A 25,657-nucleotide genomic window follows, 5' to 3' on the forward strand; every position below is an offset into this window, starting at 1 on the left:
GTCAGGAAAGAAAAGGAAGGAATTTAAAAGGTAAAAAGGTATATGTGTTTAAAAATCCTAAAATCATTTTTAAGGTTGTATTTTTTCTCTAAAATTGTCTTTCTGAAAGTTATAAGAAGCAAAGTAAAAAAATTAATGAATTTATTTTAAACAAGTGAAGACCAAGTCTTTAAAATATTTTCTTGGATTTTCAAATTCTATTTGAGTTTTGTCTCTCTTAGAATTAAAAATGTCGGGCAAAGCGAGACCAGCTTGCTAGTAAATAAATAAAATTTAAAAAATAGATGCAGCTCACTGGTAAGTGCTGCTATTTGAGCTATTTTTAGAACAGGCCAGCGGGCTACTCATCTGGTCCTTACGGGCTACGCGTTGGTGACCCCTGCCATAGACCAACTAAACAGGTTCCAAATTAGAACAAAAAACTATAAAAAACTAAACGGGACCAAATCCCCCAAAAATGGGACCTGAAAACCAAAATGGCCGACAACCTGAGCGCCTAACTGTATAAGGTCTTTGATGATTTCCCTGTGTCCTGTCATGATAAAAAAGTGTACACGTTTCCTGTGAGACATATGTTTTTCAGTGTACTAAAGCCCTCAAAAGCGTTTCAGTTGACGGTATAATCGCAATATTAGCAAATACAAGCTTACTTTTGAGCACAGTTAACATAAATACACATAAAATAATTATTAAAATAATCATGAATTATTTTATTGCTTTGTTGTGTGAAACACAAAGCTAAGATGTAGAATTTTTTTTCAAATGTTAGCATATGTTCACCTACATTGTTTTGGTTTAAATATTTTTCATATACAAAATGTATAAAAGTGGCCCTCGCATCCTTCAATTTTTCTATGTGGCCCTCGCTGGAAAATGTTTGGACACCTCTGCTTTAAGTCATTATAAATGTAGCCCAGAAGATGGTCAGAAACACTTCCGCCTGGTGATAGGAAGTTACTTTTTGTGTTTGCATCTTTATTGTATTTAGTGTTCTGTCTAGTAGAAATCAATATTGTCATAGTATATCTAACTATTAGCTGTCCAGGGTGCTTGGGTCAAAATCACACTGAACTATAAAGTTAAGTAGAGGGCCACAAAATATGGGCCTGCAGGCTCCAAATGGACCGCAGGTTTGAGAACCCTGCTGTAGAGACACATGACTGTTATCAGAATCATAAATACTTTATCGTTATAAGAGAATCAATACAAATTAAATTTTTGACAATTTGGGGACCTTTAATGATCACAGTGTTTATGGGAAAGCTTTCCCAAAACCCTTTATGACTCATTCAAGGGGAACTGCACTTTTTTTTTCAAAATTTGCCCATCGCTCACAATCCTTATGAGATGCATTAGGACAGATGTATTTTATTTAATGCATTCTAACTCGTAAATAAAAGTCCGCTTACAATGGGGTAATGCAGATACTCTATTACGCCCATAAAGCCCCTCTATATAACCATCCAAAAACTGCCAAGAACACTCCATTTACACTACCGTTCAAAAGTTTGGGGTCACATTGAAATGTCCTTATTTTTGAAGGAAAAGCACTGTACTTTTCAATGAAGATAACTTTAAACTAGTCTTAACTTTAAAGAAATACACTCTATACATTGCTAATGTGGTAAATGACTATTCTAGCTGCAAATGTCTGGTTTTTGGTGCAATATCTACATAGGTGTATAGAGGCCCATTTCCAGCAACTATCACTCCAGTGTTCTAATGGTACAATGTGTTTGCTCATTGGCTCAGAAGGCTAATTGATGATTAGAAAACCCTTGTGCAATCATGTTCACACATCTGAAAACAGTTTAGCTCGTTACAGAAGCTACAAAACTGACCTTCCTTTGAGCAGATTGAGTTTCTGGAGCATCACATTTGTGGGGTCAATTAAACGCTCAAAATGGCCAGAAAAAGAGAACTTTCATCTGAAACTCGACAGTCTATTCTCGTTCTTAGAAATAAAGGCTATTCCACAAAATTGTTTGGGTGACCCCAAACTTTTGAACGGTAGTGTACATCTCATGACTTGAATACTAACCAAGTATTAGTGAATTAGTGATATTGTTATTATAAGTGCTAAAGCAGATAAACTATTTTTAGCTTGTGCTGCTATATTGACATCATCATCTGGGGCATCATGTACAAATCTTGCGTATGCACTAAAACCTGCCGTACGCCCTTTTTCACGGCAAAGTTGGTATGGATCAAAAATGACATTGACGTGGAAATGCCATAGTTGCAGCGATTATTTTTTCAAACGCTTGTCTGTTTTGGACATGTACATCCATCTTCTTCTTGACTTTCTTTGTTTCTGATGCCCGACCAAATATTTTCTGTTTTCGCCTGTGTGCTGTTTTCTCTGTCGGTTTTTGATGCAGTACCGCTCCAGATTCTCTGAACTTTTGATGATATTACGGACCGTAGATGGTGAAATCCCTAAATTCCTTGCAATGGCTCGTCGAGAAATGTTGTTGTTAAACTGTTCGACCATTTGCTGATGCATTTGTTCACGAAGTGGTGACCCTCGCCCCATCCTTGTTTGTGAATGACTGAGCATTTCATGGAAGCTGCTTTTATACCCAATCATGGCACCCACCTGTTCCCTATTAGTCTGTTCACCTGTGGGATGTTCCAATTAAAGTGTTTGATGAGCATTCCTCAACTTTCTCGGTCTTTTTTGCTACTTGTGCCAGCTTTTTTTGAAACATGTTGCAGGCATCAAATTCCAAATGAGCTAATATTTGCAAATAATAACAAAGTTTACCAGTTCAAACTTTAAGTATCTTGTCTTTGCAGTGCATTCAATTGAATATAGATTGAAAAGGATTTTCAATTTATTGTATTCTGTTTTTATTTACGATTTACACAACGTGCCAACGTCACTGGTTTTGGGTTTAGTAGAGGAAAGCCACGCAACTCTCTGTACATGAGGCCCCTGGTGAGATGTTTTCTTGCCTTGGAGTTAGTAAACGTATACTTTAGGTCGTAAATAATGCCTCTCACCTTGATAGTAGAAGAATGAGAACATAATTCGACAAGTTGGTCAACTGTGACATCTACCTTAGACCCGGAAATGGCGAGAAAGACACAAAAAGACACTTACAGTATCTATCACCTATCTCATCTAAATGGGAATATATAAACATCCCATTAGTTGGCATCCCAGTGACAGCAGACATTGTACAGTAAGTAATAAGGGTGTGGGAAAAAATCGATTCAAATTCAAATCGCGATTCTCACGTTGTACGATTCAGTATTGATTCTCATTTTTCAAAAATCGATTTTTATTTATTTTTCATTCATTTTTTATTAATCAATCCAACAAAATAATACAAAGAAATACCATAACAATGCAATCCAATTCCAAAACCAAACCCGACCCAGCAACACTCAGAACTGCAGTAAACAGAGCAATTGAGAGGAGACACAAACACGACACAGAACAAACCAAAAGTAGTGAAACCAAAATGAATATTATCAACAACAGTATCAATATTAGTTACAATTTCAACATAACAGTGATTAAAAATCCCTCATTGACATTATCATTAGACATTTATAAAAAAAATAAAATAAAAGAACAATAGTGTCACAGTGGCTTACACTTGCATTGCATCTCATAAGCTTGACAACACACTGTGTCCAATATTTCCACAAAGATAAAATAAGTCATATTTTTGGTTCATTTAATAGTTTAAAAAAAATTACATTATTGCAATCAGTTGATAGAACATTGTCCTTTACAATTATAAAAGCTTTTTACAAAAATCTACTACTCTGCTTGCATGTCAGCAGACTGGGGTAGATCCTGCTGAAATCCCATGTATTGAATGAATAAAGAATCGTTTTGAATCGGAAAAATATCATTTTTGAATCGAGAATTGCGTTGAATCGGAAAAATCGATTTATAATCGAATCGTGACCCCAATAATCGATTATGAATCGAATCGTGGGACACCCAAAGATTCGCAGCCCTAGTAAGTAATGTTTTAATATGTTTGTTGGCTCTCATGAAGTCTTCAGTGAGTAATAATCAGTGATGTTGTCGAAGGAAAAAGCGAACATCGTGATGCATTTGTAAAATTGTATGCCTAAAAAATGCAAAATATGTAAATATTACAAACCCCAAAACCAGTGAAGTTGGCACGTTGTGTAAGTCGTAAATAAAAACAGAATACAATGATTTGTAAATCCTTTTCACCTTATATTCAATTGAATACACTGCAAAGACAAGATACTAAACGTTCAAACTGGAAAACATTAGCTCATTTGGAATTTGATGCCTGCAACATGTTTCAAAAAAGCTGGCAAAAGTAGCCAAAAAAGACTGAAAAGTTGAAGAATACTCATCAAACACTTATTTGGAAAATCCCACAGGTGAACAGGCTAATTGGGAACAGGTGGGTGCCATGATTGGGTATAAAAGCAGCTTCCATGAAATGCTCAGTCATTCACAGACAAGGATGGGGCGAGGGTCACCACTTTGTCAACAAATGCCTGAGCAAATTGTTGAACAGTTTGAGAACAACATTTCTCAACGAGCTATTGCAAGGAATTTAGGGATCTAACCATCTACGGTCCGTAATATCATCAAAAGGTTCAGACAATATCTGGAGAAATCACTGCACGTAACATTGAATGCCCTTGACCTTCAATCCCTCAGGTGGTACTGCATCAAAAACAGACATCTGTGTGTAAAGGATATCACCACATGGGCTCAGGAACACTTCAGAAAACCACTGCCAGTAACTACAGTTTGTCGCTACATCTGTAAGTGCAAGTTAAAACTCTACTATGCAAAGCGAAAGCGATTTATCAACAACACCCAGAAACGCCGCCGTGTTCTGTGGTCTGACGAGTCCACATTTCAAATTGTTTTCACATTTCAAATTGTTTTTTGGAAACTGGACGTCATGTCAAAGAGGAAAAAAAAACATCAAAATGTGTTATAGGTGCATAGTTGAAAAGCCAGCATCTGTGATGGTATGGGGGTGTATTAGTGGGTAACTTACACATCTGTGAAGGCACAATTAATGCTGAAAGGTACATACAGGTTTTGGAGCAACATATGTTGCCATCCAAGCAACATTATCATGGACGCCCCTGCTTATTTCAGCAAGACAATGCCAAGCCACATTCTGCACGTGTTACAACAGCGTGGCTTCGTAGTAAAAGAGTGCGGGTACTAGACTGGCCTGCCTGTAGTCCAGACCTGTCTCCCATTGAAAATGTGTGCCGCATTATGAAGCCTAAAATACGACAACTGTTGAACAACTTAAGCTGTACATCAAGCAAGAATGGGAAAGAATTCCACCTGAAAAGCTTCAAAAATTGGTCTCCTCAGTTCCCAAACAATTACTGAGTGTTGTTAAAAGGAAAGGCCATGTAACACAGTGGTAAAAATGCCCCTGTGCCAACTTTTTTGCAATGTGTTGCTGCCATTAAATTCTAAGTTAATGATTATTTGCAAAAACAAATTAAGTTTCTCAGTTCGAACATTAAATATCTTGTCTTTGCAGTCTATTCAATTGAATATAAGTTGAAAAGGATTTGCAAATCATTGTATTCTGTTTTTATTTACCATTTACACAACGTGCCCACTTCACTGGTTTTGGGTTTTGTACATATTATGAATGTGCCCCGTACTACATTACATATATATTTACAACGTGTATATAAAACCTTGATGGAGGTTTTTTTTAATGTATTTTTTAAGCGCTAAATAGAGCTGACTTTTCATTCATTTATTTACTACTTAACGTGCAAAAAAAAAAAAAGTTATTTTCTTACATAAGGATTGTAAATGAAAGCCAAAGTTCGAAAAAAAGTGCAGTTTCCCTTTAATGGCACTATACTTCTTGCATGTACTACAGTTACAGGGTAAAAACAACAACTTCACACGTGTTAGTCCCATCACGCATCAGTCTGTCTAGTCAAGTATTGGACAGCATCATATTGTGTCCGTAATCTAATATTGTAGTTGTACCAAAATGTCAGCAGTTTCCTATAAAGCCATGATCTCAGACAGACTCATGCATGCGGACAATTTGATGGAGACAAAATGTGTTTTGCGTTATTCGAGGACACAAGCAGCTATCATCCTTCACCTCTTGTCATCCTTCACCTCTTGTCTGACCTCCTTCCCGTTCATCTTATACCTATCTCTGTTTTTGTCTCTCCTTTCCATATACACACACACACACACACACACTTCCCCACTTGCTGCCTCTCTTCCCATTGCTCAGCGTGTGCCGAGCTTTGAAGTCACAGCTTTGACGAGCCAAAGATGTATTATTCAGCAGCACCAGTCTCGCACACGCACACACACACACACACACACACACACACACACACACACACACACACACACACACACACACACACACACACACACACACACACACACACACACACACACACACACACACACACACACACACACACACACACACTGAAAAACACACAGACAGACACAGTGTGTGCACGTGCATTTCTCTAACAATGGCTGTTGGTCCACAAGCTGAGAGGGATAAGTTGAGTGTATCCCATTTCTGTAAGTGGGTAAAACACGGCTATACTCCAGGTCCGTGCATGTGTGTCAATTTGTGTTGGTCTAGAGGGCTGAAGCTCTCTGGCAATGCTGCTCATTGTCACTGCAGCATCTCGCAAGAGCGGACTTGTGTGTCACAGCACATTTCACCAAAGGATGGAGGAAAGCACGAGAGAGAGATGGAGAGAACAGGACACGGTGTCCATCAGGGTCAATCATCGTCCTTACAGGGCTGGTTCTGTCACCAGAATTTACCGTCACTTTTTTTTCCCCTCATGACATCCACCCACTGTATAACCATCTGTGTATTGCTTCTTTCCCTCATCATCCCTTACAAACTACAAAAAAACACACCCCTCAGATTTTTAGTAGCCCCTTTATTTACTTAAGGGATATTACCATGGATAGGTGATATGGCCTAATATCTAAATGGTGATATACAAAACCCAAAACCAGTGAAGTTGGCATGTTGTGTAATTCGTAAATAAAAACAGAATAAAATGATTTGCAAATCCTTTTCAACTTTTATACAATTGAATAGACTGCAAAGACAAGATATTTAATGTTCGAACTGAGAAACTTAATTTTTTTTGGCAAATAATCATTAAATTAGAATTTAATGGCAGTAACACATTGCAAAAAAGTTGACACGGGCATTTTTACCACTGTGTTACATGGCCTTTCCTTTTAACAACACTTTAACAACGTTTGGGAACTGAGGAGACCAATTTTTGCAACTTTTCAGGTGGAATTCTTTCCCATTCTTGCTTGATGTACAGCTTAAGTTGTTCAACAGTCCGGGGGTCTCCGTTGTGGTATTTTAGGCTTCATAATGCGCCACACATTTTCAATGGGAGACAGGTCTGGACTACAGGCAGGCCAGTCTAGTACCCGCACTCTTTTACTATGAAGCCACGCTGTTGTAACACATGGCTTGGCATTGTCTTGCTAAAATAAGCAGGGGCGTCCATGATAACCTTGCTTGGATGGCAAGATATGTTGTTCCAAAACCTGTATGTACCTTTCAGCATTAATGGTGCCTTCACAGTGTAAGTTACCCATGCCTTGGGCACTAATACACCCCCATACCATCACAGATGCTGGCCTTTTTAACTTTGCGCCTATAACAATTTTGTTGACACGATGTCCACAGTTTCCAAACACTTTTCCACTTCGCATCAGTCCATCTGAGACGAGCTTGGGCTCAGCGAAGCCGGCGGCGTTTCTGGGTGTTGTTGATAAATGGCTTTCGCTTTGCATGGTAGAGTTTTAACTTGCACTTACAGATGTCGGGACAAACTGTAATTACTGACAGTGGTTTTCTGAAGTGTTCCTGAGTCCATGTGGTGATATCCTTTACACATGGAGTGAGCAAAGAAATCAAATAACGTACTAAATGATTCACTTCAAGAAACTGTTCAAACTCAAATGTTTACAAAGTACAAGGAAGAAGAATCCTGATAAACACCTTAAATCTGATTAAAAAAGGAGGTACATCTTATTCATCTCATAAAACATAAATAAAGACATCAATGACATTTCTGTTTTGTTTGATCAGCGGTTTTACTGCCGTGTTACAGTTATGTTGAGTTGAGTTGTTGTTGCGTTGAGTTTAGTGTATTTCGAACATGAACACACAATATGACACATCGCATAATTTCATTTAAGTTCTCTTTACAACATGTCCGAAAAGGAGTAGGAAGAAGCAACGCTTATTTATTCCTAACCCTTTTTCCACTTCAGAGCACTTACTAATTGAACATGTAGTAAGTGAACATACTGTCTTCTTTTTATAACACAATTACATCAGTGAATAATTAGTACAACAGTTCTTGCAAAAGATAATTAAATCAGTCAAGATTAACATACTGAGATGAAGAATATCTCATTTTCAATAAGGTTGAAGGTATTTCTCAAGATTGTTCTTCCTTGTACTTTGTAAGCACTTTTAATTTGAACAGCCTCTTAAACTGGATCATATTAACAAATTGTTTAACTTATTGCTCAATCCATTCCATAATTCAATTCCACATACTGATATGCTAAAAGTCTTAAGTGTTGTACGTGCATACAAATGTTTTACGTTATTTTTTCCTCTAAGGTTATATTTTTTCTTCTTTGTTTCAGAAGAGTTGTTATTATTTGGCATCAGATTATAGTTTGCTTTGTACATAATGAACATAAATAAACATTTAAAACCTCTTTATGTAAATATCTCATTTCACAACGTACCGGTGTATATCTGTGGCATAAAAAATGTTTTTGTCTTCTAAAATTTAGTGGGTGCATCTTGTAGTCTGGAAAATACAGTATATCTCAATATATAATTTAGTATAACAATGATAATATATTTATTTTAAAATGTTTTACAAAAATGTAGCTACTGTAACACATTGCATAATTTCTGGTTGCTACATGTAGTTACTTCACCCAAACAACTGTTAATAATAAATAGGTTAGTTTTTTGTACCTAATATTGTTTTGTGTTTGAGTAATTTCACTTAAGACTTTTCTAGCATTTTACACTACAAAATAATAAAACTATGTATGATTTCTGCTGATATCGCATCTCAAGGCTCCAATATCGATATTGTATCGGAAGTGAAAATGTTGTATCAGGACACCCTTAGTTGTTAAATCGTGAGGGGTGTACTCATGTTTGTAAATGGTCCGACTTGATCAAATCCACCCTGATTTCAATTGCAGTATTCCTTGCTATTATGGCCTCCTGTGAATGTTTTGTTGCCCCTTGTGCTAAATCTCTTTGCACCCGCATCATTGTGAGAGCAACTGAAGGCCAACCCCATCCATCTACTAGGCTTGCTATGTCACAGAAGGTGACGTTCGAGGACTGTTAGTTTCCTTTCCTAAAAATGACGACATTGACTCTATCCTTCCCTCTGCCCCTTACATGTAACTATGGTTTGATTGTTTATTGCTTGCTTGCTCAAAAACCGAAACAGCACCTACTTTAATGTAAGGTGTGCTTAGTAGTGTTGCTCTTTTAGGAGAGATCTTCTGGGGAAGATCTGAAGGGGGGATTGTGAGAATGAAATATTTTGAAGTGTTCTTTCTTAATCCATAGTCATGTTTAAAGCAGCTAGTATTTTCCCATGTAGTGCGTCTTCTCGTGATCTCCTCGCATTTATCTTATGTCCCCTAGTAAACTCTTTGTTTTGTCTTAAGGGCTCCTGTTGGTCGGCTCACAGAGCTGTTGTGGCAAGTTCTAATCTGTTCTGAAGATGCAGCTGTGCTCCTTTCTGGACGAGAGGGGCTGTTTTTGCTCTACATAAGCTGACTCTTTAGACCTCTTCTTGCTGATGCTATTGTCACGTTGTAAGGGCTGGTCTTCTAAAGCTTTAGTAAAACTTGGCCAAGTACTATTCCAGACCTGGGCATTCTGCGGCCCGCGGGCCGCATCCGGCCCTTTGTGCGTCCCTGTCCGGCCCGCGTGAGGCCAATTATAAATGACAAAATACATTTTACAAAGTATCTATGTCGAGTGTGCAATACAACGGTGCTGCTTTTGTTTTGAAAATCGTTATTTGTATTACTTCCGTGTGGACGTGTGCGTGATTGTGAGTGAATGTGAACAGCTGCAATCATTAATTACAAAATAAAGTTGAAAAAACATCTATGTCGTGCGCGCAATACAACTGTGCTGCTTTTATTTTGAAAATTATTCTTTATGGGCGTGTGTCCGTGTGTAACCTGCGAGTGAAGGTGCACATGCAGCGACAAGTGATGCACGGTTTACACCCGAGACGCTAAAAAGAGAAAAGTTGATGAAGAATGGCGTGTTTCCAACAAGACATGGACTGCCATGCAACGTTCCCTCTAAGGTGCGTGCTTGCGCAATTGCGCACTGCTCAAGCGTCTGCTGCGCGCAGCAAATATATGCCGCGCACCAAATCAAATCCCATCTGAATTCTAAACAAAATAAACATATTTATTCTATGTAATTTTGCAATGCAACTTTGAGTGACAGTGACAACAAGCGGCCCTAATGGTGTTCGTCAACACCGTTCAATTGAACACCGTTCAATTATTGTAACGTCTATCGAGATGCTTCGAGGCCAGGAATTATATCGATCACTTTATTGAGCAAAACTGTTTATATTCGGCCAGAACCACACCAAAAACATAAGTAAAACACTTCTATCTCGAAAAACTAGTCATTTTCTGCCGTACAAACCAGGCCAAAACCAACTTGTCATCTGTCCCCAACACGCACAGCACTAAACCACTGGTGCGTTTATGGCCACACAAAAAGTCGGACAACTCAAACACCACACAAAGTTACACTATGACTCCTCAGTCATACGTGTGCTTATTTTACTGTCATTTATTATTAATGTTAATTTATTTATATTAGTCATGGAATGCTGTTACACACACTATGTTGAAGTATTACTATTATTATTAATTATTATTATTATTATTATTATTATTTATCTTACGGTATATATCAAAAATAATATTGAGCAAAATTTAATTGAAATATTGTCGATGTGGCCCTCCAGCAGTGCTCGGGTTGCTCATGCGGCCCCCGGTAAAAATTAATTGCCCACCCCTGTACTATTCTGTCTTGGTGGTCCTTCTTACTCAACATATATGTCATCCAAAAGAATTTGGGATTGACCAGTGTGTTTTGGTCGTTGAGAGGAAGACTGGTCATGCGCGACAGATGCTATAAATAAAAATGCAAAAATAGCAACAGAGCTATTTATTATAAATAGCTTTATAAATTACATTTTGGATAGAAAGCTCACTTGACAGAAGAGATATGAAAGTGAGAAAGCAAGTACAGTTTACAGAATGAGAGAGCACAAGAGAGAGAGAGGTAAAGTGGGGTTGGGGAACGGGTAGGGATGAGGCTGTGTGAGGCCTCGAGTATGACTGATATTGAAAAGTAGACAGGCACCTCTTACGTTTATGCGCGCTTGGTACTCGGCGCTACCGGCCGAGTTTCGTGCGGCGCACCGATACAATCCTCCGTCGCGAATCTGGGGGTTGCTGACGTTGACGTAGCTCACTGTGCTGCCGTCCGAGTGCGTGTACTGGCTGGCTCGCACGCGGGACAGGTCGCGGGCCACCGGCTCGTCGTCCAGGGTCCAGGTGATGGTCGGGGGAGGGGCTCCTTTGGCGGTACACATCAGGGAAAAGGGCTCGCCCGGAACCACCACCTTCTCGCTGAAGGAAGCCACAATACGTGGTGTGCCGTCTGAGTAAAATTATAAAAAAATATGTCAGGTTTTTAAACAGTGCCAGCACAAAATAATCTCAAATCTGCCTCACCTTCCAGCAGAATGATTGAGAAGTCCTGGGCAGTTTGACCCTTACGCGTGGCAAAGCACTGGTAGGCTCCTGAGTGTCTTTTTTGGGCAGCAGAAATAAACAAGGTCTCGTTGTGAGCGCCCTGGATGGAGAAGTGTTGGTCAGGCAGGACGGGCTCTGTGTTACGGTACCACGACACAATATAGTGGGGAGAACCCTGGACGGCACAGGACAGGATGACCGTGCTGCTGATCCCTGTCTTGAGGTTCTTGGGGGACAAGGTGACCTGCAGGGGCTCTAAAGATGGAGGGTACAGAGAGAGGCTTGTTAGAACTAATCTTAACATTGATTCTATACAATAGTGGTAAATAAACTCGTGTTTCGGCAGAGCAGGTAAGATTTAGGTAAGCTTTAAATCAAATTAAACCATGATCGGACTTGAACAGGTACGAAATTTGGATTTCAAAAGTGGGGGACACACAATTGGCTTTAGTACAGGTTTCGTGGCTTGTAACGATTGATTGATCTATCGATAGATCAATTTATGTTCCTAAATTTCAAGTATATCGATCTGTGCTCGGCAAATTTGCCTTACGAAAGATAAGTATCGTTTCAAGATCGTTTTTAAAAGGGAATCAATCAATTTAAACCAGGGGTGTCAAACTCATTTTAGCTCAGGGGCCGCATGGAGAACCATCTATTCCTACGTGGGCCGGACTGGTAAAATCATGGCATAATAACTTTAAAATACAACTACGGCAACTTCAGATTGTTTTCTTGGTTTTACTTTGGCCTAAAATAGAACAAGCACATTCTGAAAAAAGGACATATCACATATGATCCTCTTGACAAAACAATTCAAGTTAGTTGAAAAATCTGCGGAAAAAAATGGTACAGTTTCAAAAACTCCATGAAGAACACAATGAATTTAGACTTAATCTCGGTGTATCTACAAAGCAATTCAACTTTAAGTCACAGCCCATGTAGGATTGAACAAAAAACATAAGAAAGCATAAATAAAAACTCCTCTATGTATCAACTACCTCATTTGTCTTTCCACTGTTCACTTTCTTTGAATTTTCACAGAAGAAACTAATTTTCACAGAACCATATCAATGTGTCTCATGCAGCATTTTAAGTGGGGTTACCAATTGTTTATTTTACTCCTGTGTGTTTTACGTTGGGTCAGGGGGGAGGAGTCCCAGCCCCGCTACTGTGTACCTCTTGCTTGGTATACTTGCTCGCCCCAATATAAACAATTTGCTTGCCTAACAGAATTGCTATTGCGACATCCAGTGGACACATTTAGAAAAACAGTTTATTTAATTTAAAAATGCAGCTTAATTTTACACTGACTCATCTCGCGGGCCGGATTGAACCTGTTCGAGGGCCTGATCCGGCCCACGGGCCGCATGTTTGACATCCCTGATTTGAACAATAAAAGACAAAGGAAAACGGTGGGTTTAAGAACGGCAGACTTTATATGAAGTTTAGCACTGTTAAAAATAAGGACGTCAAACTTTAAGTGTATTTTACAATCTTTGGCGTCATCAAAACAAAATGGTAGGATAGCTACGGTGGTGGTCAAGAAAGGTAATAAACGCTAGACAATAGTGTAATATCTGTGATAAGTGTGTGTGCGCCTTTAGGATGTGGTGATGTTTGGGTGTATGTGTGTTGAGTATCAAAACATGAGTTGTGGCGAACAGTAGCTCTTGTTTATGTGTGTTTTGAGTCCTTTAGTTTGCTACGGCTTGTTGATAAAGCATCTGAGAGTGTATCTCTGAATGTGTCTCTCCTTCTTCACTGCGGGGTATTACAAAACTCCAACTTTCAGTTACAGCATGATTGCAAAAGCCAACAAAAATTACAAATGACACAACACAATGATAGACACGACAGACAAAACGGAAATGACACTTACGGCAACGCATCGACTTCCGAAACACAAGGAGAAGTCATTTCACGAGAAATAAATAAATACAAGCGATAGATCTAGGAGGCTATGGAAATTAGGAAGCGAGGGGCCAACGCCATCAACAGGGACGAGGGGGCATACATGTTTTCGCACACCTGGGACAGAATATGGATATGACTGGATCGGAGAACTTTATCTAGCAGGTAAATCTAATCTTAAAATGTTGGTTACTGTAGTTTTATTTTTTTTAAATTGCTTGAATGTTAAAAAAGTGGGCAGAAAAGGTTTCCTCCTGTTAACTCGGCCTAAAGTATCGGTGGCACTTTATTCAAATAAAATGAGAATGCATTGGCCAATAATTGTTGTTTACGCGCTTGTATCCATAATTCACTTATACATAATTCCCTTACAAAAAATAACAGGAGTATAGGAAACATCACCTGTAGTGTCCAGTATCCAAGATTTATTTCACAGTTACACTGGTTGCTTTTTTCGCTAAAAAGTTACTGAATGTTTCGGCCCATATCATTCTAAAAAAAATGGATTTGTTGTTTAAACGAATCGATACACCCCTAATGTTTTGGATTATAAAAACATGTTTAAGGATGTTCTTATTCACCCAAGTCATTGTGTTCTCAGTTCCCAGTTTTCTTGCCTCCAAGTGACGTCTTCTAAAGTGGAAGTGTTTTTCCCAAGTAGAAAATTCTGAAACTTTGTCTTACTTGGGATTTGTCGTGTTGTGCAAGTTGGGTTTTGGTTGTGAAATTCATTATCTTTTCATAGACCTCTTCAGGCAGGATTTGTTATAATTTGAGGAGTAATTTGTCAGATTTTACCTTGAGGCTTCAATTGTAAAATTTACTTGTCTTACTCTTTTGTTCATAAGTTGTTTTTGTGCCTTAATCAGGATTGTGTCTGTTCTATAGCCTATCTCGGTAGAACAAAGGCATACGCTTGTGGGTATGAGGCCATTTTCTCTACAAGTTGAACCTGAGGTGGTTACAGTAGTCCGCAACTTTCCGAGCCAATCTTTTCATATTCCTGTACCATTTTTAGGGTATCCAACCTAAAATGAAACATGTCATTGGATGTTCTCAGTCATCCAGGTCTTTGTATTCTTAGGGCATTCAATTGGATGCAAATGGACTGTTCAGTTCGTCATAGACGACATTTCACCTGTCATCCAAGTAAATTTCATCAGTTCATGCTCATAGACTTAGATTGGTCAGATTTAGACTAGAAGCTGGTGCCAAAACTCCAACTATTTATCCTTCATCACAAGGAGGGCGGGTCCGGGGAAGGGTGGCTCTGTCCTATTGTAGTAAAAATACCAACGGTTGAGATGCAAAAAAGAAACCCGTCTGTCAATACCAACGACAGTCGTTAAATAAGAACTTCCCTTTGTAAGCATTTTGGTATTGTGTGGCAAAATGATCGTTGTGAAATGACCAATACTAGTCCAAAATCAGTCATTAGATTGGAATCACCCACAATAGCATTCCATTCAGTTGTAAAAATGACTCAAAAGGAGCAACTCTTGCTATTTGCTAGAGGCTAAACTGTCGTCTTTCAGGAATGGTTGAAAGGACGGTGTTGTATGTGGGTGAAAGTTTGTGTTGTAGACCACCTCCTCTTTTCAGGGTTGCTTTTTCAACCTTGACGTAGATGGCTTCCCTCACTCTCCTTTCGAACCATACATCTTCCCTGTCCAGAGTCTGTACATGTTTGTCCTCAAAGGAATTCTGTTTCTCCCTGAGGTGCAGATAGACAGCCGAGTCTTGACCTGAAGAGTTTGCCCGTCTATGCTGTGCCATACATCGGCTTAGTGGTTGTTTTGTTCCCCCAATATATGAATCAGTGCATTCACCATTACACTGGACATCATAGACCAGATTTTTTGTTGGGTGTGTGGTGTTTGATCTTTGGGACGCACTAGTTGTCTAAGTGTGTTGCCTGTATTATTAAGAATACATGCTAAACAAAATATTCTCTTTGTGCTACCCCTGTAAATTGTTCCCTTCCTGGTCCGATACAATGTACAGTATCATGCACCCATTTTACAGAAGCTGTGTTTGAAAAAGTTTATCATCTCACTCAACCGGTTAACAGCAACACAGCAAATGTTTTTAAATCATTTCAACCGTTTTTAATTTCATATCACAAATATCTCTCCTGTGAATGATCACGACTAGCCCTTATCTCGCATCTGACTGCCGATTGGACAGCTGACGCATGCTGTCAATCAGTGTCACGTTGACAAGAAGGCGGTGCCAGGAAGCCAATCTACGAGCTTGTGGCCAGTCTAAAGAGACACACTTTAGTCTAAGCCAGTGGTTCTCAACCTTTTTTCAGTGATGTACCCCATGCGAACATTTTTTTAATTCAAGTACCCCCGAATCAGAGCAAAGCATTTTTGGTTGAAAAAAAGAGATAAAGAAGTAAAATACAGCACTGTGTCATCAGTTTCTGATTTAATAAATTGTATAAAATTTGTAGTGGTCTTTCTTGAACTATTTGGAAAAAAAGATATAAAAATAACTAAAAACTTGTTGAAAAATAAACAAGGGATTCAATTATAAATAAAGATTTCTACACATAGAAGTAATCATCAACTTAAAGTGCCCTCTTTGGGGATTGTAATAGAGATCCATCTGGATGCATGAACTTAATTCTAAACATTTCTTCACAAAAAAAGAAATCTTTAACATCAATATTTATGGAACATGTCCACAAAAAATCTAGTTGTCAACACTGAATATTGCATTGTTGCATTTCTTTTCACAGTTCTTTTTGACAGACATTTTAGTGAGGGTCAAACCATCATGGCATGGGGGAAACTCTGGGTTTATGGTAATGAATGGTTAGCCTACTTGATTTGATGTTCAGTTTATGAACTTACATTCATATATTGTTGATGTATTATTCAATAAATATATTTATAAAGGATTTTTGAATTGTTGCCATTTTTAGAATATTTAAAAAAAAATCTCACGTAGCCCTTAGCATACCTTCAAGTACCCCCAGGGGTACGCGTACCCCCATTTGAGAACCACTGGTCTAAGCGATGGGTTTCCACCTGGGACAAGTGTTTGAGTTGTCTTCTTTAAATAGTGTTACCTTATTTTCAGACAGTAAAACCACTAGTATATACAAATGATAGTATATATGATAGTATATATCTGTATCATGAATCAATTTAAGTGGACCCCGACTTAAACAAGTTGAAAAACTTATTCGGGTGTTACCATTTAGTGGTCAATTGTACGGAATATGTACTTCACTGTGCAACCTACTAATAAAAGTCTCAATCAATCAAACTATCGCATTTTCCCCTCCCAAAATAAATCCTTGAGCTTGACCAATTATAAAGAATCATAGTGGCGGACTCTACTGTACTGTAGGTTAGTCTTACTTTGTATTGGATTGAGGCTGTTTATTATGAAATACTGCAGTTTTACCTCTAAACCTTTTTGCTCAGTACAGGAGAAGAAAGGTGTCGAATACATTTTTTGACAAGGAAAATGCAAAAAATGGTGCGTGCTTAGTGGAAATAGGCCTCAGATTTGCACCTATTGTGCGAGTCAGTTAACCATGTTTGGTTTACATCAATTATTTTGCAGCATCTGTATTCATACTGTACGTGCGTGTGCTAAACTGCGATGGAAATCAGACATAAAAGGACGAAAATGTCACTGAACAATAAAGCAGCTTGTGTGAGGTGCTCTAGGCGTCTGGATGTGTGTGTTTGGGTGCAATTCACAGTGCACAGGAGAACTCTCTTTGTAGGCAGCTTGTGTGTGTGTGTGTGTGTGTGTGTGTGTTATGGCTCTCATGTCCTGTCACAGCATGTCTGTGGGTTGTGTAGTGATGTGCTTCATAGCAAGTCTGCCCAATGTCCAAACTGACTCCCCCCGTTTTTGATCGGTTACTCAAAAGAATCAATTATCCACCATACAATTTAAGATGTTTCCTCATCCTCTCTTTACCCACCTATGACGTTGAGGTGACCCGTCACCTCTTTGGAGCCGAAGCTGTTGGTGACCTCACAGATGTAGTTGCCGCTGTCCTCCAACCTCAAGTCGGAAATCGTGAGGCCTGTGATGTGGCGCGTCCAACGGGATTCTATCGGCAGGGGCCGCCCGTCCTTTAACCACCTGATGGCGGGGTTCGGGTAGCCTGATGCGATGCACGGCAGCTCCACGTTGTGCCCTACCTTCACCTCACCGGACTGGAAACTGTCCAGCACAGACGGGGTGGACTCCGTAGGGTCTATAAGGTTGAAGCAGGGTAGATTAATCAACATGAAGTAGAGTTTACTTCCCGAGTCTGTATGAAGAGGTCACATACCCATAACAGAAAGCCTGGCTCCATTGCTTTGCCGAGTCTCTCCGCTGTACTTGTGCTTTGTGATACAGCGGTAGGTGGACAGAGCGTCTTCCTTCTGCACTTCTGAGATATACAGAGCGCCAAATGAGGTCAGGAAAAAACGGTTCCCTGTAGAAGAGAGCATAAAGGAGAGCAGAATGCGGTCAAATAAAGACTGTCACGAATAGACAATACAATTAATTAACACAAACACAATACAAGACCTACTATGATGATATTTTTATCATAAAAAAACCCTATGGCCCAGGTGTCAAACTCCCGGTTCGCAGCATCCATTTCAGCAAATTCATTGCACTAAATATTGTTACTAAGGGTGCCAGATTACCACCTGAAGTAGCAATAGTTTAACTGTACACGCCTCAAAACGACACCACTTTATGTATTAAAGCCTGTCTGTAGAAAATAAGACAAAGAAGCATTATAACACAGTCAAAATTGATAATTGTAACAGCAACAAGGCATGCTGGGAAACACGAGCTCCTCAGACGCATGCTTAGACTTGCCAAGTGTTCTGGATTTTGCGGAATATTCCTGGAAATTTCCCTCATTTACCGACTTCCTGATAATGGTTACAGGTTGCCCCGATTCTGCTTTTATTGAGTGCATTCAACATAATTGTAGCTTTTGCCCCGATGTTAAAAGGATGAGGAGGTGCTGGTCCATCAACAATCACTTTATTAAAACAAGTCAAAAACCATCCACAGCCTCTCTCTCAACAAATCTCCCCCTCTGTTTCTCATCAGTCACAACACATTCAAAGGCTTTCAAACTGTCTGAAACTAGAACTCTTCAAGCAGAAACTAACACAAATGTTCAATTAATCCTGTTTGGCCCCATGATCTAAAGTGTGCTTTGAATTTTGGCCCTCTATACGTTTGAGTCTGATATCCCTGCCCTGTGGGTTGTTTTCAAAAGCTTTGAATGACATGCCAGCATCCATCTAATTTCACACCAATGCCCATGCAAAGACGTTTTCTCAATGGCAGCCATTTTTCCTGAACTAATCTTGCTTAAATTTTACAGACATGTGCTTGACAGTCCCCTAAAGGTGTGTACCAAATTTGGTGGTGATCCAGGTCAGCACCCATCATTTACAGAGGGTGTTTTGTAGGACGCATTGAGCTGTGTGAGAAATTTCAAGACAGTTCCATTTCTAGGTCAAACTTTTAATAAAAGCACCAGCGTGTGGCGTATTTGTCAGAATACTGCAGGCACAGGCAACACTATGATGGTGCTTCTGTGTGCAGCGCTTCAGGAGTAGACAAGTTATCTTTTCACAAACATACACCATGAGGCGTCCTATATTTCCACATGACTGTACCCCGGCCCCGAAAGGGACAAGCGGTAGAAAATGGATGGATGGATGTATCGTGCACAACAAAGGTCTGCATGTTTGGACAAATTTAGCGAAAAATAGCTTTAGAATCTAGAACTGGGATATAAAACTTAATTGTTTTGGGGGCCCACATTTCTAGAAAACTGAAGACCAGGGGGGGGCAGACTTCTCCCTTAACTATTAGTTCCCATTCCTACAATGTATATTCCAGGGAACCAGCGTCTTCTACAGCAGACATTTGATTTTGGTCTATTTATTGTGTTAGAGTTAGAGGAGCTCTCTGTTGTTTCAAGGACCTTCTGCGAATATATCCATGACAACACTCTAGTTCTGTTCCAATATCCATTTGTCTGTTCTCAATTGTTGATGACTGATGATAATCAACCAAACCTAACCCCCCGCCCCCTCGATTGTAAATAATGTAAATAATTCAATGTGATTATCTTGTGTGATGACTGTATTATGATGATAGTATATATCTGATAGTATATATCTGTATCATGAATCAATTTAAGTGGACCCCGACTTAAACAAGTTGAAAAACTTATTCGGGTGTTACCATTTAGTGGTCAATTGTCCGGAATATGTACTTCACTGTGCAACCTACTAATAAAAGTCTCAACCAATCAATCAAAAAAATAGTGTTTTTAAGAATCTCAGAACCTTGATGAACACTACTATTATAACTAATGAAGTTGAACAACTGACCTCACAATTCGATTACGATTCAAGAGCTACAATTGAATTACAAATCGATTATTGATGCTTCTTTAATTTATGTATATTGGTGCAGTTTCACATTTCTTTTCGTTTTGCTAAATAAGCATTTATCAATTGCAACTTTTAAAAACAGTGCATTTGCAATAAGAAACAGTAAAATTAATTCCCATCTCATTAATTCAATGTTTACTTATATAGCCCGAAATCTCGAGTGTCTCAAAGGGCTGCACAAGCCACAACGACATCCTCGGCTCAGATCCCACATCAGGGCAAGAAAAAACTCTGGCATAATATTGTGAGAGTAAAGTCTATAATTAAATGAATGGAAATGTGTGCAAAACTGGAACATAAGTGCCCTACAATCTTTCAATGTTTTGCTGTAGTCAGCCAAACTTTAGAACTGTCGGCATTACTCTATTTACAGTAAATACAGCGATTATTGACGTTTACTAATCGGTTTTATAATCGTTCATGTCCGAATTGCGATGGATCTAAAAACTGATGATTTACCCCACATCTATTAGTTACATAAATCACATTACAAAAAAAATGGTCAAAAAGGAGAGGACTTAAAGGGGTGCCTTTAGGAACGCCTCAGTTATATAAATCACAAGTTCGGACCCCATTATTTTTGTTTGCAAGGTTAAAATGTCAAAGCAAGGATCTGCCAATGAGTTGACAGTGGTTAATTTCCTCTATACAACAGAGGCACTCCAGTGCATAGGCGCCGATTACATGGGTGCTTCGGGGCCCAAGCACCCACGGACAATGGGTGGATGGCAACTTTCAATCTTTAAAATCATTTTTGAAAAATCAATCTTGTTGTAGTTAATTTTTTGGCGAGTTTGGTCCGTTTTACAAAATAATAAAGCCACATTTCATATGGGATATTAACATCGCTGAACGTCTATTTTTTTTTTAAAAATACACACACACCAAGCACCCACTGCCACAAATGTAGATCGCTGCCTTTGCTCCAGGGATTTTTGAAATTTGCTGCGAAAATGTTTGTTTCCCATATTTTGAACTGAATACTGAGTAGAATAACCCTGACCTAGAAACTAGACCAGTGATAATTAATTTTATTATTAAATATAGATGATGTACATTCATAAAATGATGCCAAACTGATTGAAATATATTTTCATACACATACAGTAGCAGACATAATGTAGCGCTCATATAGAAGTGGCATTGTGGTGGATGTATGACTCATGAACATCAGAATCCGCTTGCTGCCAATTAAGTTGTTCTATACTTTTTTTTATTGCTGCATGTACGACGTATGTGCAGTGAAATTGTGTCTCTGTATTTGACCCATCATGTCTTGCCAAGCATTGGGCAGCCATCATAACGCCCGCGGCCAGTATCAACGACCCAGAGAGCGATACACTGTAGAGGAGAGTCCTGCCTATAAACAGCAGCAACTGGGATGTTAAAATGTTTCATATTTCATGTACATCATCTAAAGCAGGGGTGTCCAAACTTTTTCCACTGAGGGCCGCACACGGAAAAATTAAAGCATGTGGGGGCCATTTTGATATTTATCATTTTCAAACCATAACAAAATATATGCATTTTTTATTAATTTTACCTTTAGGGGTCCTGGGGACCATAAAGGGTCTCAATCATTAAAATGTTAAAAATAAGTCAGATTATTATTTTTTTTAAATTATTTAACGCTTACAGTAAATCTCTATATCAACTTCAAGTTGATATAAAGTAATACAAATTAAAAAAAAAGTTTTATGGCTTTTCTGTTTTTTTATAGTAAAACTGAAATATGCAGTATTTAGTAATTAGAGCCCTAAAAGATCAATAATGCAGGACACCATTGATTTTAATTCTTTCATATTTTTGAGTAATCACAGTGTAAATATAAATAAAAAAATCACTAAATATATTTGGGATCCAAAAGGTGCCCCACTCATAAAGTGATACATTTTTATTACGTTTTTCTTTTACTTTCAACACTTAAGTTACGAGATCAACTTCAGATATATCTGTCGATTTTATGCTGGAACTATTATTTTGTTTGTTTTATGCGCTTTTGTCAAAGAAAACTTTGATGTTTTTATATGGCTACTACACAATATATGCAATATTTACCACATAAAACATTTTAAAGTGAAATATTTGAAGTAACTGGAGCCCTGAAAATAATTCATTATAACATGAATTTTTTGTCATTATTATTTTTTTTTGAGCAATGGCAAAAAAAGAAAAAGAAAGAAAGACAAAAGAAAAAAAAAACAGCCTTCATTGGAGCTTTTGTGTCAACATTGCAACTTTTTCTCGTTAGATTTCACCTCATTCCACTTTTTTTAATGTTCTTTTTTATTTTTACAATAGTATTTCCAGAATGTGTGTAAACAATTAGCTGCGGGGCGCAAATGGCCCCCGGGCCGCACTTTGGACACCCCTGATCTAAAGAAAGACAAATATATATTTAATTTTTGTGCTAATAAGCATATAGAAGATACTGGTCTTTTTTCACCATTCTTAGAAAACTCGAGAAAACACTGATTTTAAAATGGAATAAAAACAAGTCAAAATGTCATGTAAAGAGCCTACCACAGCACTTAGCTAAAACACATGAGAGCTTTTAAAATGTCCACATCCATCAAGGGAGATATGCGCCGCAGAGAAAGATGGATGAGACCCAGAAGAAAAAGAGACGAGGGGGGTGGTTGGGGTCATTGTAGGTGTTAATAATTGATGTGCGTGTGTTATGGTAACTGCAGATTAGTGTCATTTTCATTGAAGTTCTGGCCGTGATTTAGCCACATGTCAATAAAAAGAAAAGAGTGTGTATATGTTAAATGGAGAGGGGGAAGAGGGAGCGACGGGGGGGAAAATATGAGAAGAGTGAATTTCAGTGTTTGAATCTCCACGCTTGCCTGACTTCGTTTGCATTCCTTCCACCCCCCCCAAAGGGTTATTTTAGACAGTGCACACTTCAGGCTATCTTGTAAGTTGCATATTGTTTGGTTACGCCAATGTGACTGCAGAGTATGTGTATGTGTGTGTGTGTGTGTGTGTGTGTGTGTGCAAGGTAGCTGTTGTTTGCTTTGCATGTTCCAGTATCTTTTTACAAGGTTGACAAGAGAAGACTGGGGTATAACACAGGAGAATTGAGTAGCTGAAACTGGAAATAGTGTATGAACACACACACCGACAATTACTCATGCATGAACATAGCAGCAACAGTTTTAACTCATGGACAACACGAATGCCAAAGTCAGTGTTTACATGTTGAACCAATAGAAAAAAATCTGCATTACAATAACAAGTGATTTAGGTACATTTTCATGCACATTAAGTCAATTCTTTTTTATCGAGATTTGTGTGAATGTTGTCCGTCTATCTGTGTTGGCCCCGCGATGAGGTGGCTACTTGTCCAAGGTCTCCCCCGCTTTCCGCCCGAATGCAGCTGGGATAGGCTCCAGCACCCCCCGCCACCCCGGGATTGATTGATTGAGACTTTTATTAGTAGGTTGCACAGTGAAGTACATATTCCGTACAATTGACCACCAAATGGTAACACCCGAATAAGTTTTTCAACTTGTTTAAGTCGGGGTCCACTTAAATTGATTCATGATACAGATATATACTATCATATATACTATCATCATAATACAGTCATCACACAAGATAATCACATTGAATTATTTACATTATTTACAATCAGGGGTGTGGAGGGAGGGGTGGGGGGGGGGGGTGGGGGGGGGATATGGACATCAAGTAGTGGACATAGAGAGAGAGAGAGAGAGAGAGAGAGAGAGAGAGAGAGAGAGAGATCAGAAGGCATAAGAAAAATAATCTGCATTTGATTGTTTACATTTGATTATTAGCAATCCGGGGAGGGTGTTAGTTTAGGGTTGTAGCTGCCTGGAGGTGAACTTTTATTGCGGTTTTGAAGGAGGATAGAGATGCCCTTTCTTTTATACCTGTTGGGAGCGCATTCCACATTGATGTGGCATAGAAAGAGAATGAGTTAAGACCTTTGTTAGTTCGGAATCTGGGTTTAACGTGGTTAGTGGAGCACCCCCTGGTGTTGTGGTTATGGCGGTCATTTACGTTAAGGAAGTAGTTTGACATGTACTTCGGTATCAGGGAGGTGTAGCGGATTTTATAGACTAGGCTCAGTGCAAGTTGTTTAACTCTGTCCTCCACCTTGAGCCAGCCCACTTTAGAGAAGTGGGTAGGAGTGAGGTGGGATCTGGGGTGGAGGTCTAGAAGTAACCTGACTAGCTTGTTCTGAGATGTTTGGAGTTTAGATTTGAGGGTTTTGGAGGTGCTAGGGTACCAGGAGGTGCATGCGTAATCGAAAAAGGGTTGAACGAGAGTTCCCGCCAGAATCCTCAAGGTGCTTTTGTTGACCAGAGAGGAAATTCTGTAGAGAAATCTCGTTCGTTGGTTAACCTTTTTGATTACCTTAAGGAGGGAGGGACAAGCGGTAGAAAATGGATGGATTGATGAATGGATGTTCCCTTTTTTTAACAAGCAAATTGTTCTTTAGCCGCATCATAAAGCATTGTTTGCAAAATGGAGTGCACTACTTGCCTGAAACCAGCAGAGGCACTATTCAGTCGCTCACATCTAATTTAGGAATGTTCGGATCAGGATTTATGCTTCCGATTCCGATACCAACTATCTTTGAGTGAGATCAGCTGATACCAATACTGATCACATGTATTAACTGTAAATGTTTTATTTCATTTATTGTGAATGCTTTAACAACTTTGTGCTCACCTTTGTGCGTGTAAATACAGCATAAAATGTTTGGTGGACAAAAAGAGACAAAGGAATAGTGGCGTAAAACACGTCTTTCTGTGGCAGCGTCGGAAAAAGTTGTACAAAATACGACGAGTTCAGGGATCGTTGAAATTAGTAGGACAAAATGGTGCTTACCAAATACTGATCTGTAAAACATGTATAACAAACAGTGGGATATCTAACAATTAGGAATGTTTGTCCTCCTACAGAAAATATATTTGAATAAAAAAATATATTTTTTTTCTTCATCTTTTTCCATTTTCACACATCTCTGAAAGAGGTCCAGGGAGCCACTAGGGCCGCGGGTTGCTGACCCCCGCGTTAAAGGAATAGCGAGTATCTGTGGCTGAGGCGAGCGCTCAACACATTTTTTTTTGGATCATACATTTATTGATATTTCATTAAATTACAGCGGAAGTGATATTTTGACGCAACAAATGATTGCTTAAAAAAGCAGACTTTGGCATTTCATGGACATTTTACATGCTTGAACATAATAAGCCTTGTCCTACTCCTAATACCTTTTTTTTGAGTTTTTTTTTAGTTTGAGTTTATTTCGAACATGCAAGCATACAACATGATACATCAAAATTTCCAGTTTCTCTTTTCAACATGTTCGAAAAGGAGTAGGAAGAAGCAGAGCTTATTTAATCCTACCCCTTTTCTTTTACATAACAGTTGCTAAACT

At 38.8% G+C, this 25,657-nt stretch overlaps 1 protein-coding gene across 3 annotated transcripts in view; it reads right to left on the bottom strand.

Annotated features, from left to right (window-relative positions):
* The window catches only part of dscaml1 (Down syndrome cell adhesion molecule like 1), a 332,167-nt gene that overhangs the window by 108,314 nt on the left and 198,196 nt on the right, over window positions 1-25,657 (bottom strand). For 2 of the 3 annotated variants that reach the window (XM_062060149.1, XM_062060148.1), the window contains exons 4-7: window positions 18,096-18,242; window positions 17,739-18,017; window positions 11,852-12,127; window positions 11,478-11,777 (exon numbers count right to left, since the gene is read on the bottom strand). In XM_062060149.1, the coding sequence (XP_061916133.1) occupies window positions 11,478-11,777; window positions 11,852-12,127; window positions 17,739-18,017; window positions 18,096-18,242 (1,002 nt within the window). The remainder of the gene's footprint in view (window positions 1-11,477; window positions 11,778-11,851; window positions 12,128-17,738; window positions 18,018-18,095; window positions 18,243-25,657) is intronic. The other variant, XR_009827441.1, reaches the window with a different exon arrangement.

The sequence above is a fragment of the Entelurus aequoreus genome, linkage group LG10, assembly GCF_033978785.1.
Source record: "Entelurus aequoreus isolate RoL-2023_Sb linkage group LG10, RoL_Eaeq_v1.1, whole genome shotgun sequence".
NCBI lineage: Eukaryota > Metazoa > Chordata > Actinopteri > Syngnathiformes > Syngnathidae > Entelurus > Entelurus aequoreus.